Source organism: Harpia harpyja, chromosome 21 (genome assembly GCF_026419915.1).
Source record: "Harpia harpyja isolate bHarHar1 chromosome 21, bHarHar1 primary haplotype, whole genome shotgun sequence".
Classification (NCBI taxonomy): Eukaryota; Metazoa; Chordata; class Aves; order Accipitriformes; family Accipitridae; genus Harpia; species Harpia harpyja.
The window spans coordinates 15,342,150-15,358,190 of NC_068960.1; the positions used below are offsets into that span (position 1 = coordinate 15,342,150).

The following is a 16,041-nucleotide window of genomic DNA, read 5'->3' on the forward strand; positions in this document are numbered from 1 at the left end:
TATTATGTCCCACTCTGATTTCAAGTATCTGAAGGAAAGTTATGCTTCATACATTATATTGTGTTCTTCTCAAAAAGAGAAATTAGATACCTAAATAATTCTGTGGATCTGAAAATCTTATCCATAATGTCTCACAACTGAAGGAGGCTAAGGAAAAGTCTAGAAGGAAAGACTGAAGGAATGAGGATTGCACTACCACAAGAAGAGAAGGCCGAGTTTGACATCCCTGTCTTTAAGCAGATAATGGCCCACTACGAAAAGGATGGAAATAATGCATTTTCTATGCCCACTCTGCCTAAAACAACAGTGGGAGGTTAAATTACAAAATGTAAAATTTTAACTCAGGCATTGGGGAAAAAACCCCACCTCTAGCACAAGTGTAAAATGCCTGGAGAGGTTAGAAAGTCCCTGTCATTCAAGATCTTAAGAGCAGGCTTGACAAACATCTGTCAGGAATGACACAGGCAAAGTTGATCTTGCCTTCAGGCAGAGAAGTAGATTACATGATCCCACAAGGTGCCTTCCTTCCCTATTTTTCTCCATGTCTGTGATATACATCTCTTCTAGGAGGTGGTACACTTCAAGAGCTTCCCCATTTGTTTGTGGGTATTTTGCATTTTCAATCTTGCAGACAAAAAACCCAGCAGGAACCAGTGGCTAGAAGCAGAAATAAAGAGAAATAGAGCCTCGCAATGTCTTAACTGCAAGGGTAATTAAACATTCAAACAGATCAGTAGTGTATCAGTGAAACTGATGGAATCAAAAGTACTTGGATGTTTAAAACAAGATTAAATATCTTCCAAAAGGTCTGCTTTAAGTCAGTCTGAGAGAAATTCTGTAGCATATATATTCAAGAGGACAGGCTAAATTATAATGATCCTTCCTGGCTCAAACACCTTTAAATCTGTGAATCAGAAATCCCTCTTCAGGGCAAGAAATCTTTCTTATATAAATGTATACATGCATTTTCTAATTCTGAACACAAAATAAGAGACAACAACAACAAAAAAAGGGCTTTTTTACGTTAGAGAAATAGTTTTCGTCAATTTTTAACAAAAATGTTCTGTCCTGAGAGAGAGAGAGAGAAAGAACCATTACGTGTTCAATTTGATTTTTCTATTTCTGCAGTAGGTAATACATATTCAAAGTCTTCTGTTAGAGAACAAAAGCTAACTATTAAACAAAATCACAAAATATATACACTGTTCTTTTCAAAAAAGGCATGGAGGGTAATTAACACTAACTACTGGATCTTATTCTTGAATCATAACTGCTATTCAACAAACCAACCAACCCCCCAAAAACCCAATAAATGAGTTTTACTTAAATTTATAACTTTTATCCTCCCCTCCAAGGAAACACACTGCTTAAGCAGAATTATGTATGCATACACAAGAACAAAGTGGTAAATGTAACAAATATTAACAAGGAAATAGTATCAATACACAGTATATCCACAGACAAATTAATTCCTTAGTTTTAGTCATTAGGTTAGGGAGCTAGTAGTAAAATGGATGGCATTTTAGACGGTATATCTGAGAATCACCTCATGAGCTAACAGGCATCATTCTCAAGAAATACTTCACAAATACTTTAAATGCCTGCCAGTATACAGTGTTCCCTAAAAATATGTCTTGGATCTGTTTGTGAAGGTGTCCGATTCCCAACTCACGATCTATTTTTATGTTGTGGGTGCTGTATCTTTTTTTTTTTTTTTAATGGAACTGAAGACTGGTGCTCAGAAGATAATTTTAATTAATAAAATGCAAAAAAAAAAGTTATGTCAACCTAGTAACAGAGAAGTGTTCCAAGTTACATGAAAATGAAAATATTACGAAAGCAACAAGGTGAGAGAAATAAGAGGCATACAGAACATGGAGAGTGAGAAACATGGGGTAAAAACTGAATATTACAACAATTTTATAGAATGGTATCAAGAAAATGAAGCACTGGGCAGATTATTTGCTGTGTCAGAAAAGAAGACGTGCTCAGAAACAAACAAACAAAAACCTATGAAATATGGATTTAAATAATTATGTAGTCTGGCTCTAACCCAGAACTACTTTTAAGTATTTCAGGTGCTTGGTCTTAACATCTGGAACTCAGGAAAGGAAAAGCTCTACAATGAATTCAACTAGCATAAACTGAAAATGTAAAACAGAAGATGCTATCCCATCTATCCAGAAGCACAGTACTACACATTTATTAATATTTTGAAATAATCTCTCCCATGATAAATAAATTCACCAAAGAATCACTGGACTACCTCTTTCCTTCTTGATCTCCCATTTCTTATTGAAACCAAGAGAATAAAAAATACCTTTCTCAGCATTTTGCTATTATTCTGCTAGAGGAAGGCTTTTATTAAAAAATTATTTTGTGCAGTTCTGTAAGAATCAACCAATAACAATGCAAAAGATAAATTTGCAGTCAGAAACCTTCCACCAGGAATATAGTGACCCCAGGATGACCACAGAACAGCATATAGAAAGTACATTTCACAGACATTTAAGCAAGACAATGTTTCTTGTGGACAAGTACCAGAAATAAATACATTGCCACCACATGAGTTAACATACACAGAATCATTTTTAGGCACATGTGAAGTCCATACACTGTCCAGCAGTGTTCTAGGTACTCCTCAGAAGTCCACCAGTTCCAGAGGACCAACAAAGAGATACTTCAGACGTTCTCTCATAGGAACAAAGCATATTTTTCAGAAAACCGGAAGAGTCTCACTTTCTTGCCTTTATGAAATACAGGTAACTGTGTATCACCATCTGCACGTGAGGCCACAGGCCAGCTTTCTCCCTATTTCTGCCATGAGTAAAGATAACAGGAGATAGTAAACCCTACTTATATCCACACGAAGAGGAATTTAACAAAGACATCATATGGAGAACTAAGGCCAGAGAACAACAGGGAATCAGTATTTGCAGATTTGTGTCTTATTACAGAATAAGACGACTAGAATAGCAGACAGGTTTTAGAGTTCTCTTGCATATTTCAGTGAAAAGACTTAACGACTGCCCAGCAACTTACAGATTCTTTTTGCAGAGCCGGCACAGAGCTTTTTACATTATTAAGAGGCAGGCATTACAAAACAGAAAAGCAATGTATGTCTTGCATTTTTGTCTCCTCCCATCTCCACCCCCCCCCCCCAAAAAAAAAAAAAAAAAAAAAAGGAAAAGTACAAAAGAAGACTGGTATGAAATACCCACAGACATTTTTAGGTCAACACACTTTCATAGTGTCTGTATGATATTCTGATACAACAAAAATAGTCAATCACTGCAATTTTTGAGATACCAGGAAGGCATGCTTTTCCAGAACGGCCAACTATAATGTGTTCAGTTACAACACATATCACAAAATATAAGAGTATTTGGTTCTCAGCATCTTTTTCAACAGTAGATGCTATCATACCATTGGAAATGACAAATCTCACTCTCTGCATAAACATGTCAGACATGATTTTAAAAGTCTGCAGGTCTACAGTGCCTTCCTCCCTTCACTACCAGTATGCCTCTGAAATCAAAACCTCACTTTTCAGACATAATATGCAAAAAAGAGGAAGATACATCCCTGTAGTCATCACGAAGAGGTGCCATCATAAAGCTGATTACAGTGACAATTAGACTGAATGTGGAACATTACAAGGCATAATATCACAAGCTTTTTAAGTCAGTTGGCAACATAATACCAAATGCCACTCAGAAATCAGATTTCGAGTGTTAGCATCCCTGAAATGTGTATGAAATTTTCTCATGGATTAAAAGTTTCTCTTAAAGATATAGATTACAGCGCAGTGCATTGGGGCACAGACTCAGAGCTGTCAGCCAGGTCTCCTTATGTTTTTCACACAGTGAGTCTCAAAAATCTACTGCAGATGAAAGTTCATATAAACTGCCTTCTTTCCAAATCTGTGCTTCCCTGTTGGGAACATATTCAGCAGACTTGGCTTACAGTACAGGATGTATATACTGGGCTTAATTGTGCCTAACAATCGTCTTGGCCAGTGGAAGGCATTTTCAGATGGGAAATGTGTATGAACATCTGTTACATTTCCCTGTTTTTAACTGTTCCTTCATGGAGGAAGGTATAAAAATCAAAGCATTCATTTCTGCAGTAAAAAGACCACGTACTCACTTCAGTCAATCCAGCACAGTGTGTCAGTTAAAAATGGTACTCTGAGAATCCTGCAATGGATATATTTCATTTCCTGTAACAGCAGTGTTCAAAAGGCTTGACTATGTTTTAACAACTTATGTCTACAAAATAAGTCACCACAGGAGCCAGCGAAGACAGTTCCCCAGTACACATTGACCAATGCTATAATGAAACCAATCCATCTATTTCTTTTCTTACAGAATGATTAGTTTCGAAAAATTTCTTTGAATCAACAACAATTTTAGGTAACCTTTAGAAGTATTTAGAAGTAAATCCTTACACACAATGCTTTCCTTCATTTTATATTTAAGATTCTGAATGAATAAACAAACATGGAACTACCAGAGCCATTTCTGCAACCACAGGCTTTTTTAAAAACGAATGGCAAACATAAGAATTGATTTGACAGTGGGAAATCGACAAGGAAGAACAATTTGCCAAAGACCGGCTGGTCTTTCAAGGAGAACTGGGCCTAACTGTAGCTGCTGTGTTCCAGTTAGCCTTAAACCCTCTTCTGTTACTGGATCCAGCTAGTGATAACTGCTAGATCCTCCTCATTGTATCTAGGTAGATTTTTAATTTTATGAGCTGGTCAAAGACAGGTTAAGATATTTTCAAGATTTCAAGTTTGCTTTATTCTAGTTTTAGACATTGTAAGGCCAAAAAGACAAAAAAATATGGGTACAGCTTTGCGTCTAGACACAAGATTTTAAAAAAAGTAATAATCAATAGTGTAATTTATTCCTGTGTTCCAGAAGGGGGGGGTGCTCCAGTTACACTTAATTTCCCTTAGTGAAAGGAAAGCTTGTGGTTTTTTCCATGTTCATCTCAGAACAGACTCTTGCATGACTTGTCACAACAGAACACGCTAGATTGTTCATTCTCCTTGTTCTATCTCAGGACAAGGTAGGAAAGATTGCTGCACTTTGGAAAGTAACGCTCAATGGAATGGAGATCAAAGAGTGAAAACATGCTCTGTAGCTTGTACCTGAATAGACAGCTTTCCAATATAGGACGGTTTCCATGTACCGCAAACTTAAAAACCATTTAGTACTAATTAGTTATTACAAATGCATAACAAAATGTAAGTTCTTTAAGATACTGAGGAGCAGACCTTTTCAAGTATGGTTCAGGCTCTATAGAATAAAACTTTGTTGAGATTCTGTTAAAACTATCCTCATGGCTTTCTTAAGAATTTGTACTTTGTTTTGTATAGAAACAATCAGCATCCTCTTCCATCCGTTTTTTTGATGGCTCTGAATAGTATCTAAGTTTTGTTTTGTTTTAAATAACTGAAGTTAAATATTTTCATTGTAACAGGGCACTGAAGTACAGCTGTAGAGGTTTACTTTCTCTCTGTACCTCAAGTGTTAGCAAGATCAAATTTCTTTTAAAAAAAATTTATTCAAATAACGTTTTTCAGAACAATTCCAAGTCAAAGAGAAAGAAAACCTAGCAAATATGAGCTTATTTCATCAAAAATAGGCTTTTTTGTATTTCTCAAAGTATTAAAAATGTATCTCTAATCTCTTTTTGCACAGACAAGATCTAATACCTCAGAAAAACTAAAGAAAAAAAATACTAAAAAGCTGGTCAAGCACTAAATCAACTCCTCAAAACAAAACAAAACCCTGTACACATAAAATACACATCCACTACTTAGAGAATAAGGAACCATTTCGCATAGGGGGGTACACACCTTCAAACTTTCGTTCAGATAACTGAAGCAGGTCCCATCTTAAGCACTCAGTTCAGCATCCAACTGAGCCTAATCACCTGAGCCACACTTACAGAGAAAAGTTATCTCTAGGGAGCAAGGAAGGACTTCTCAGGTTTACTAATTCACTAAAAGTCAGTATCACACTGAGGCTAGTAGGGAAAAAAAGACTGATTCATTCTGTATTATTAGCTACAAGATCATTCACAGATGCAGGAAGACCTGCTTTCCCTCACCTCTAGTCACCTTTTATTTCTCAACTAAATGTCATCTTTTTTGCTTTTAACCAACTACGTGGTTATATCTTTTAAAAAGCCGGGGGGGGGGGGTGGGGTGGGGTGGTGTGTGCTTTTTTAACCTGTTCTTCTCACTCTTTGGAATTCTCACCTATGTTCAGGTTCTGATTTAATATAATTCTAAGATTTTCTCTAGGATGGAAGACAAGTAAAATGTTTGGAAATTTCCTTTTTTCTCTTTCTTGCTTTCAAGTGTCAATATGATTTGCTTTCAAAGTGTTTGAAACATGCTTGTATGTAGTACCACTCTCAGTAAAAATGACGACAGCTGATGCATACCCACACAGTTGCTGGTAACTTTCAGAGAAATCTATGTATTTGCATTTTGGCAGCCACTGTCTTACCTGGGTTAGATGTTTTGCAGTTTACATGTCTAAGACAGCTGGACATGCGTTTTACTGTATTTGCTAGATATTCAAATGTTGCAGATAAAGTGTCACAGACATTTATCATAGTAAAACAATATATAAACAACCTACCATTTTCTCCTCTATTACTTTAAAATTTTACTAATTAGCATGCAGAAAGACATTACATGCTTTTGAAATAGTATGGCAAAGTAAGAACAGAGACATAACAAAAGCGTACTTCTAGCTCTACAAGATGAAAAAGCACTGGGGTAATGATCATTTCATCAGATTTTTAATCTCTCTCAAAAAAAAAAAAATCAGCATAGCCCTGATCAGTTCACTGCTTTATAAGTTTTTTGAGCTTTATCCTAATAAGAAATTAGTTGCTTTTCCTTAAGGATACTTTCCAATAAAGTCTTAATAACATTTCCTTGAAATGCACAATTTGTTTTATTTAATTCAAAGGCCTCAAAGAAAATCTTAAAAGACAGAATATGAACCATTCTGACTCTTGAATATATAGGCAAGAGACTTCTACTTTCTTCTCAGCTTGATCAGCAATAAAACAATATGTACATGAAAAAAATAAAAAGATACTTTATTGATTTAATAAAACCATCAGAATTAAAGACAATTAAGTCATCCTCCAAGCTATCTAGCTCATGTATCTCTGGCCACTAGAGGAAGAGAAGGCGGCAGGGTATCAGAATTTACCCTAATCCACAATAATCTGAATCTCATGAAACACAAATGGAAACTCTAACACAGAAAATCTACCTGGATCAAATTCCTATTATCTATTTACAAGGTTCATGACCTGCCACTACACTAAGGAAAAAAAAAAAAACAAAAAAAACCACCAAACTTTTCAAATTATCTGTGAAACATTCTCATGCTCGTAAACTTAAGACAGCTGTGATACCTAGCTGGCAAATATTTAGCCAGATGTGATTCCATCACTCTCACCTACTAATAGAGTAGTTCAAATGCAATCCTCAATTACTTCAGCTGAAAGTATTTATAGTTTAAATGATTATGTCCTTACTATATTTTTTGCACAACCTGGTCTATTGAAATAGACATTTCATGTTTTTACAACATCCTTTTTGAGACCAGGTCCAAGAAAAGAGTTACCTGCATACTTCAGTTTAAAAAAAGGAAGCAAGCAAATAGACCGAATAAAGCAAAAGATGTATTTTAACTGGGTTTCTAACTTTAGCTCATGTAACACAAGATTAACCTTTATCAGAGGGTGAATAGGTAAAATATTCAAGCCAACTCCATAAAAATAATTGTTCTATATTGTTCTATTCTTGCTGGCTCCTAGTTAGGGAAGCCAAATTAAATAATCTGCTTTTGCAGAGAATCTAAATCTTAAAAGTTTTGTCTTATTTAGGGGATGAACAAATAAATAGAAACCATCCTAATGAAAGTTATTCTACCTATAGAAGCTATTCTGTTCATACAAACTCAAATATCCTTTTATTTATTCCACTTAAAACACTGCAGAAGCTGCAGCCACGAAGGCCCAGATTTAGCCAGTTTCTTGCCACACTAAAACACTCCATTTAAGTGTATTATCCGACACACAAGCTAGTGACCACAATTATATATTTAGTGAACTAGCTCACTAAAATTCACTAATACTGATATTACATGCAAAAGTGGGACAGGAAGAAATTGTGTCTGTTGGGTGTCAGATGAAATCTTTCACACTTGTGCTGAGCTCAGAAAGAAGCCCTGACTATAACACAACATTGACCAAGCTGACAGAATAAGTAATGCAGTATTGCCTGACTCATTCAAATTATGTTACGCATTGATTTCTGAAATAAAGGCTAGTGAGACAAGATTGTGCAAGATGGGAGGAGAGAATAACCACTTGTTTCTTGGTCGAACTAAAACTATTTAGGCAGGCTATTCTTCTCACTAAAAAAGTCTTTTTGGTCAATGGGAAAGATATTCTGTGGCATTGCCCCTCCTTCTCCCCCCTGCAGGTTCACTCACCAGGTATTTTATGATATCTGCACTTATTAGCAAGAAACAAAGGCAGGTTAAAAGAAAATAAACTCTTGCAATAGCAGTAACAAAATACTTTCAAAGCTGTCTGTAGCCTCTTGAGCAAATGACAGGTTTCACAGAGAATACATCTTGGCTACATTGCTTGATCCATGCATCAAAAGGAAAAAAATAAATTCTGAAGTTGTATTTCCAGAGGTTTAAACATTGATAACTGAAAATGTTTGTAAACAAAGTAATACAGACAACATATCCATCACTATCACCACCACCTTACATCTCCTATTAAAAGCAATTTTGATACAGAAAGGAGAAAATCTTGGCAACTCAGACTGAAAGAGAGAGAGGAAATTTTAGATACACTCTCTCAAAAACAGAGCAAAATACGCACTCAGATGAAAAGTGATTGCAGTAATAAAACATTAGTCCTCCACTCACAAAGCGCTGGGACTACAGTACTAGTAATAGAAGACCCTTATCACTTGCAAAGACAGAGAACAACACAATCAAGCCAGAATAAATCTGCATCTAAGGTAAATCATCTACTTACTGCATTTCAAATAGGCAATTCAGCCAATGTAAACAGAAATTATGCACTGCATTCCACCAGATTGTCATCTAAACCCAACCAAAACAACTATAAACCACTTCAGGCAACATGGGAAGAATTAAAACCTCTCATCATTTCTATTTCAAATGCATTATTCAAATAAAATCTACTAAATTACAAAAGCCTTTTTAGTCTAAGGTAAGACAACATATCCACAACATTTTTCAAAACTGGACTGCCAGAAAGCGCGATTTTGTAGGTAGCTGAACACACTAGCCTCTACGAGTATTCTGAATGTATTCACTGCTAGCACTTCCCAATACAGCACTAAAACAAGTATTTTACACAGACGGGTAAAGATGGAACTGTGAAGAAGTCTGCAGCACTACTTTTCACAGCATATTCTAGGCAATTGTCTCACTTGGCCCTAAAATAAAATGGAACTGTCTCCAGATTACCTCTTTTCCAGTTGTCAGTCAAACATACTAAGTTAACCAGTTATGGAAAATCAGAGGCACAGATATAATCAAAATATCTTAAGAATAATTTAAGCTTAAGAATGATGTACTTAGAAGTACAGTAATTCCCAGTTTATTAAAATAGTTAATCAACAGCCATCAATTTCCTACTTTTCTTCTATGACCCTTTACCACCATACAAATAAATAAGCAAATAAAAGCAGAAGAAAAGGGTTTAGCTTAGCTGAGTGCAGTCTTGAACTGTGAATATAAACTTAAACCCTCAGAACTCTTAGAGCTTTTCTGGTCACTATGTTAAAATAAAAGCTAAAGATTACTGACCATACTCAGGAAAAAAAAAAAAAAGTCTTTTTAATCTTTAAAGTAGTGCATTTTATATTAAATAGAACTCTATTTAATATAAAATTAAGTCTCTCTATTTAGAATTTTCCAGTAGTTTACTGAAAAGTCTAAGTAATTTCAACTTTAATAATTTTTATAATAATGCATATGAACTCCTTTTTCTCTCCTAAATGGAAACTGAGACACCTAAACCAGCCATGTAATAAATAATTTAGCATCCATCATTTGAATTTGAATATATTGCACTTGTGTTCTTAAAATATTTTATGATAATCCTAACATTCCAAGTATCCAGAGCAATTGGAAAGATTTTATATACCTAAACCACTCAAAGCCATGAGAGGTGAAGCTAATATGGAGACCTTGAGCTTGTTATTCTACAAAACGTACTATTCTATGAATTGCGAAACAGTTTTTTTGATGCTGCACTTTGTAATTTTAATGATAAACAGAACTTTGTTTTACATGTTTATTCTGAGAACATGTAAGAGGGTGCAGTAGCACACAGCCACACTTCCTGACTCCACAGTTTAGCTGGACATAAGAGTTCCCCCATAGGAATCAAATGATCATATCAAATTGGGGTATGAACCAAGGGCAGGATAAGAATTCTTTTACTGGATTGCCGCTTAATCCTCTATGGCAATTTTTATCTCACCTGCCAGGAGAAACAGCATGATAGTTTTGACACAAGGTAGGCCTTGCTGTCCACAGCATCCGCAGTTGCTGGATTGCAGTACCTGCTTTGGTCCTCATGGCAGCGTAATTGTGACAGCCTGTGAAGCCACCAGTACGTCTTTTGTGCCAAGTCAGAAAACATTTCTCCACCCACATGAGGCGTAATGCTATTTATGCATCATTTGTACTTTCATGTGATTTTTTTCCTCCTACAGTTTCACCCAGGAGGAACAAGGGAGAGGAAAAGATATTTTATTTTTTCTTATTAAAAAATGGGTTAGGAAATCATAGGCAATAATACCACCATCATTCTAGTAAGTTTTTTGAAGGTATATTTATTTATTGGAAAATAAAACTAAGTTTGCAAGTATATTTGACATAATTTGATACATTTTGACATATCTGTAACTTAGAACAACTCCCTTCTCTCTTTCAAGAACATATGCATTCCACTTTTCATCGTCTCACTCAAACACATGATCTCAGTAAGAGGAATACAAATCTTCTTAATAGAATAATACATGCAATTGGGAAAATACACATGGCTGTTTATCTAAAGTCTTTCCAGAGATGCATCCACAGTATCTGCCCTTTTGTGTTTGTCCTAAATTTCCCATATTCCAGTACTCTGTAACAAGAGGGTGTGACCAAAGGAAGCAAAGGATGCAAGATAGAGTTTACTGATGAATTTAGGAGGAAAGGCTAGAAAAGGCTGCACATACACAGCATAAAGTAAGATAATATACAGCACTTGAAGGTGCAGAACCCGTGAAGACTACCAGTCCTCCACAGAGATCTGAGCTCTCTCTTGTCAACCATGTAATACAAAACACGAAGAAAAAACAAAATAGTCCCCCAAATCTCTATGCAATAGTCTACATTGGTTTCACCTGCAATCTTGGTGTAAATCCGATTGGAAATCGTGGGGAATCCCTAATCAGAAATACACCTACTTTCTGTAGAAATCCATGCAAATAAATACATTGCAATCTTATAATCCTCTAAGATGTTAAAACAGCCTCATATTCAAAAATACTTCAGGGTTGGCGCTCTCAACCTGCAACCTACTAAAAACATTTGCATAATCAGTTTATCAAGGCATATTTTTGAAGAAAATTTCCACTAAAGGTCTGAACATTATGTAATTACTGTTTAGAAGAGGATGATATAAATATGCCTATCAAGTGTCCTTTGCATTATTTATTTTGGATACAATACTTAGGTTTACTCTAAGAGACAAACAATAAGCATTCTAGTATCATAAGCTGACTGCAGATACTGCAAATGCAAATACAAACTTGGGGTGAGAAAGTGGTTAAACCATTTAATGTTCTAGTTCACCCACTAAGACAATAACTCAAGCATTTGTTTTGTTTCCAAAATGCAATTTTCAGCTATGACATTAAGGAGAGGTAGAGAAGAGGAGAGACTAGAGAAGTATCCGTATGAAGAACACTTTTCAACTGTACCTGTAAACATACCTATTTTTTTGTAGAACAATTCTTATTGCTTGACTATTTTAGACCTATGCTAATGGAGTAGCACAGGCCTGGATATATCTTTCTAAGGAAAGAAAGAAAAGAAAAAAGATTGAAATAAGGCATCCTGAATTTTCAAAGGGCCCTTTCTTCTAATCTATCTGCTTGGATAATGCGTCCAGAGTGGCATTTTGTAATGACAGCAACTTTCCAACAAATCAATAGTTATTTAATTCCCAACAAGCTCTCGAGTCCATTAAACCTGATTACATTCACCCATTTCAGTTGGGTGCAGTTATTTTTCCTACACCGGCACTTAATCTATAACAGGAACTTATGAGAACTTTCAAAAGCAATTTCAACATCAATCAGCATAGAGTGAAAGGCACGATTTGCTTGTAATTATTTATTGGACAGGATGGCACAGGGTCTGACTGAGCTCTAGTGTCTGACCTTCACCCCCCAAATTCTAACGGATATGAAGGCCTGCTTGATGTGTTCAAGTGTGCCACCGTGTCTCACTGCATAAAAAAATAGCATCAGCTTGCATGTCCTAGAAGACACAGTTTTTCAACACCTGATAATGGCAATGCTATATTTCTATTTTAGACATATGCGTCTGATATTAAGCCTAAAGTAAAGAACACAACTCACAGTCTTTGATTACTGAATGGACCTATATGGAAAAAAACCTGTTTTGTGCTGTGATTGCCCCTCTACCCCAGCTAACTGTTGTAGTAAAGGAGCATAATGAAAATTTCCCTCTCCTCTACAGTTAATTTAACTGATCACTAGCATGACACAGAAATGCCATAATACACATGTGTGTCTCTCGACCCTGTTAATGCATAATATCTAACTACTACCATTTATAGAGTACACTGGTTTTTTAATTTTGTCAATGCTCAGAAACGTTACTTGAATTCTTTCTTAATGTCTTCTAATACTGTAAACAACAGAATACTTTTTGCTTAATTGGTGTCTACATGTTCTATTCAAAATCCTAAGTCTAACAGCAGAAAATTCAGTAGTACCACTTTTTGATAAAAATAAAATAAATGCAAAAACAGACAACACAGACAAATCTAGTAATTGCCAGTTAACTTCTAAAATACAGAATTCTTGCCCTGAAGCAAGATCTTACACTTGCAGGGTTCAAAAGAATTCATACGATGTGCATAGATATTCTGTGAAGGTGATATATTTCTATACACACAAAACCACAAACCCTTTTTCATTCAGTGCGACGCATAATATATGCATTAATGCATATTTAACACTATTCATATTTGCTGTGCTAAAACACTTAACCTAAAAACATCATGGTAAGTTACTTTGTCTTATGACCTGCCGTGGGAATGCTGACTCCCTCAGAAACCTAGAATGGATAGCAAATCCTCTGCCCTGTGGTCAACCTCGTGAAGCAAAGGCATGAATGTTAAACAGCAGACAAATCAATACAAGCAAATATAGCTCAACTACACCATTTATTCAGCCATGAGAGATGTCAATACACAGATTAGGGTGATCCATCTTTTTGATTTCCTACTGTCTTCTCACTGACTACATGAGAGCTTTTGCCTGTATTAAAAGTGTTTGCTTGCTCAACCATAAAAATTCCAATTATTACTCTAAGTGCACTAGAGTTAAGTTGCTTGTTGGAAGCGGCCTTGCATTACCTGAACAAGTCCAGCGAAGTATGGTGCTGCCGGCAGAATCATTGGCACTCCATATGGATGTAGCAAAACTCCTTGAGACGACAACATGGTTTAAGTGATAGTATTACTCCCACTAAAGCTAAACACATCAATTGAAAGTTAAGGGAAAATCTATATACCAACTTCTTCCAAACTCAGAGCTAGAACCAAATAACTTCTGTCAGGGGCAAAGCCCACATCAGCTGTAAAAAAAAGAAAAAAATTGACGTCAGCAACTCTTAATGTTAAAATTTTCTTCAGAGACAACAGATAGAGACAACAGCTGCAAACCTAACTCTACCAAAAAAGGAAGGGGCTATTTTGGGACCAGCTTAAGTAACATGACTAACCAACTACTCTTTATCAGTTCAGATTTTTAAGTACTATACACATACAGATCAAGTTCTATACAGATCTACTGATTAGAATTAATTTTCCTATCAGTTCCGGCATATACATGACAACAGTTACTATTAGAAGCCATTTAAAAAATAATCAGGTTTATCATGATTGCATAAATAAATGTTTCCCTGTATTTATAAGCTGTAAAACAATATTCATGTGAGAATTTAAACATAAGTCTGTTACATTGGATACATATTCTATTTTGATTAATTCTATTTTTCTTGCTTATTTTGAATATTTGAGCTAACTACTGCAAGCTAACTACTTCTATTAGTGTAAATTATATTTTAATGGCTTTTCTAACCTTTCATAACATCTATGTTGTTACATTTAACATAGCTTTTTTTTAAAAGAACGAATTTGACCTTTAGAGTGTCTCATACCTGTTCTCCCATTAAACTTACACTCTTAGTGTAAGAGACAAAACAGTGAAATTTAGGCTGTTTTTTTCCCCCTAAACAAAACAGATTTGCTTTTTAATGTACTACTTGCAAGACATTCTCTTCCACAGCTAATCATTTTCACTTTAGACAAAACAAACTTAGTCATTAACACCTGTTTCATGTGCAATGTATCTTCTATCGTAGATATGACTAATGACAAAATTACAATTGAGCAAGACTTTTTTAATTCAATAAAGAATTAGTTAAGTGCTTAAAACTTCATGTCACAAGTCAAAAAAAAAAAAAAATCCTCTCCTACAGTCTTTGAATAACCAGGGTGCTTCACATCACTAATTTCAGCTACTTGATTTTGTTGCATAATTACTTTTCCAGATAACTAATTGCAGACAAGATTTGATGTGATACTCAATTATTTAATGTCACATTTTGACCATCGTGAAAGGTTTTCAGTAATTGATTCTCATGTATCAAGGCAGTGATTTAGAAATCTACCTTAGCAGCTGCATGTTGGCCCTCATTACTATCAGCCTTATACCATTTCTAACTTTAGATGTTGAATTGTGACCCTCTATGATGCTTTTTTGAGAGACTGCCAATAAGGACTGCAATTGTCACATGATCAAGCGATGTTTACCTAGTTTCATCTCCTGTTACAGAATCGCTTCACTTTTCTGTTGGGGATAATGCTGTTCACACTGGTTATCTGACTATGCTTAGCTATTAATCATATTTCTCGCTCTTTTCTTATTAAGGAACTGAACCCTGCAGTTTAATTATTAAGCACACAGTAGGCGGACACATCGTGGGTTTTGCCAAAAGATTTTCATAAATTCTAATACAAAACCAGTTATTAACTTTCATATAGAAATATACAAACAAAAGGTACGTATGAGAAAGCGAGTTGCCATTACAACTCATTTAAAAGTATTTAATTTCTTAAAAAAAAGTTCATTTTAACTATTACATATTTGTTTGGTCTAATAGAGTGAGCTGCATTTTAAGAGAAAGAAGATTTCTTTCACCTAGGAATGGAGATTATAAAATGGATTCTGCAAGCTTTACTCAAATGACTCCAGTGGGACAACTGACACAAATAAGGATTGTTAAATTGCTCTGTAAAATACTTAGTCTTTTTTTGTTTCAGCATGTTTGTATTTGATAAGACATTAGAACACTTAAAGAGCAAGATGATTCGTACAGGGGAGCATGGGCTCAAGGGAAGCTTTTCTGTGACCTGTTTTGGGACAGTTTTTGCTTAACATTTTCGTTAATTATTTTGGCACAAGGCAACACGCTGATGAAATTTCCTGATGACAAAGTTGGAAGGTACTGTCAAGACTGAGAAGGATAAGAATATTATATAGAAAGAACTGTTCAACCTTATGGACTGCATTAATAGAAACGGGATGAAATTCAATAATACAAAATGTAAGGTCATGCTTCTGCTAGTAACAGA

At 35.3% G+C, this 16,041-nt stretch overlaps 1 protein-coding gene across 25 annotated transcripts in view; it reads right to left on the bottom strand.

The window, feature by feature from the left end:
• Window positions 1-16,041, bottom strand: part of RBFOX1 (RNA binding fox-1 homolog 1) — a 1,377,247-nt gene that overhangs the window by 256,437 nt on the left and 1,104,769 nt on the right. For 4 of the 25 annotated variants that reach the window (XM_052772621.1, XM_052772620.1, XM_052772616.1 and 1 more), the window contains one exon: window positions 13,759-13,979. The exons of the other annotated variants lie outside the window; for them this stretch is intronic. In XM_052772621.1, the coding sequence (XP_052628581.1) occupies window positions 13,759-13,845 (87 nt within the window). In that variant the 5' untranslated portion in view covers window positions 13,846-13,979. The remainder of the gene's footprint in view (window positions 1-13,758; window positions 13,980-16,041) is intronic. 25 annotated transcript variants of the gene reach the window in all.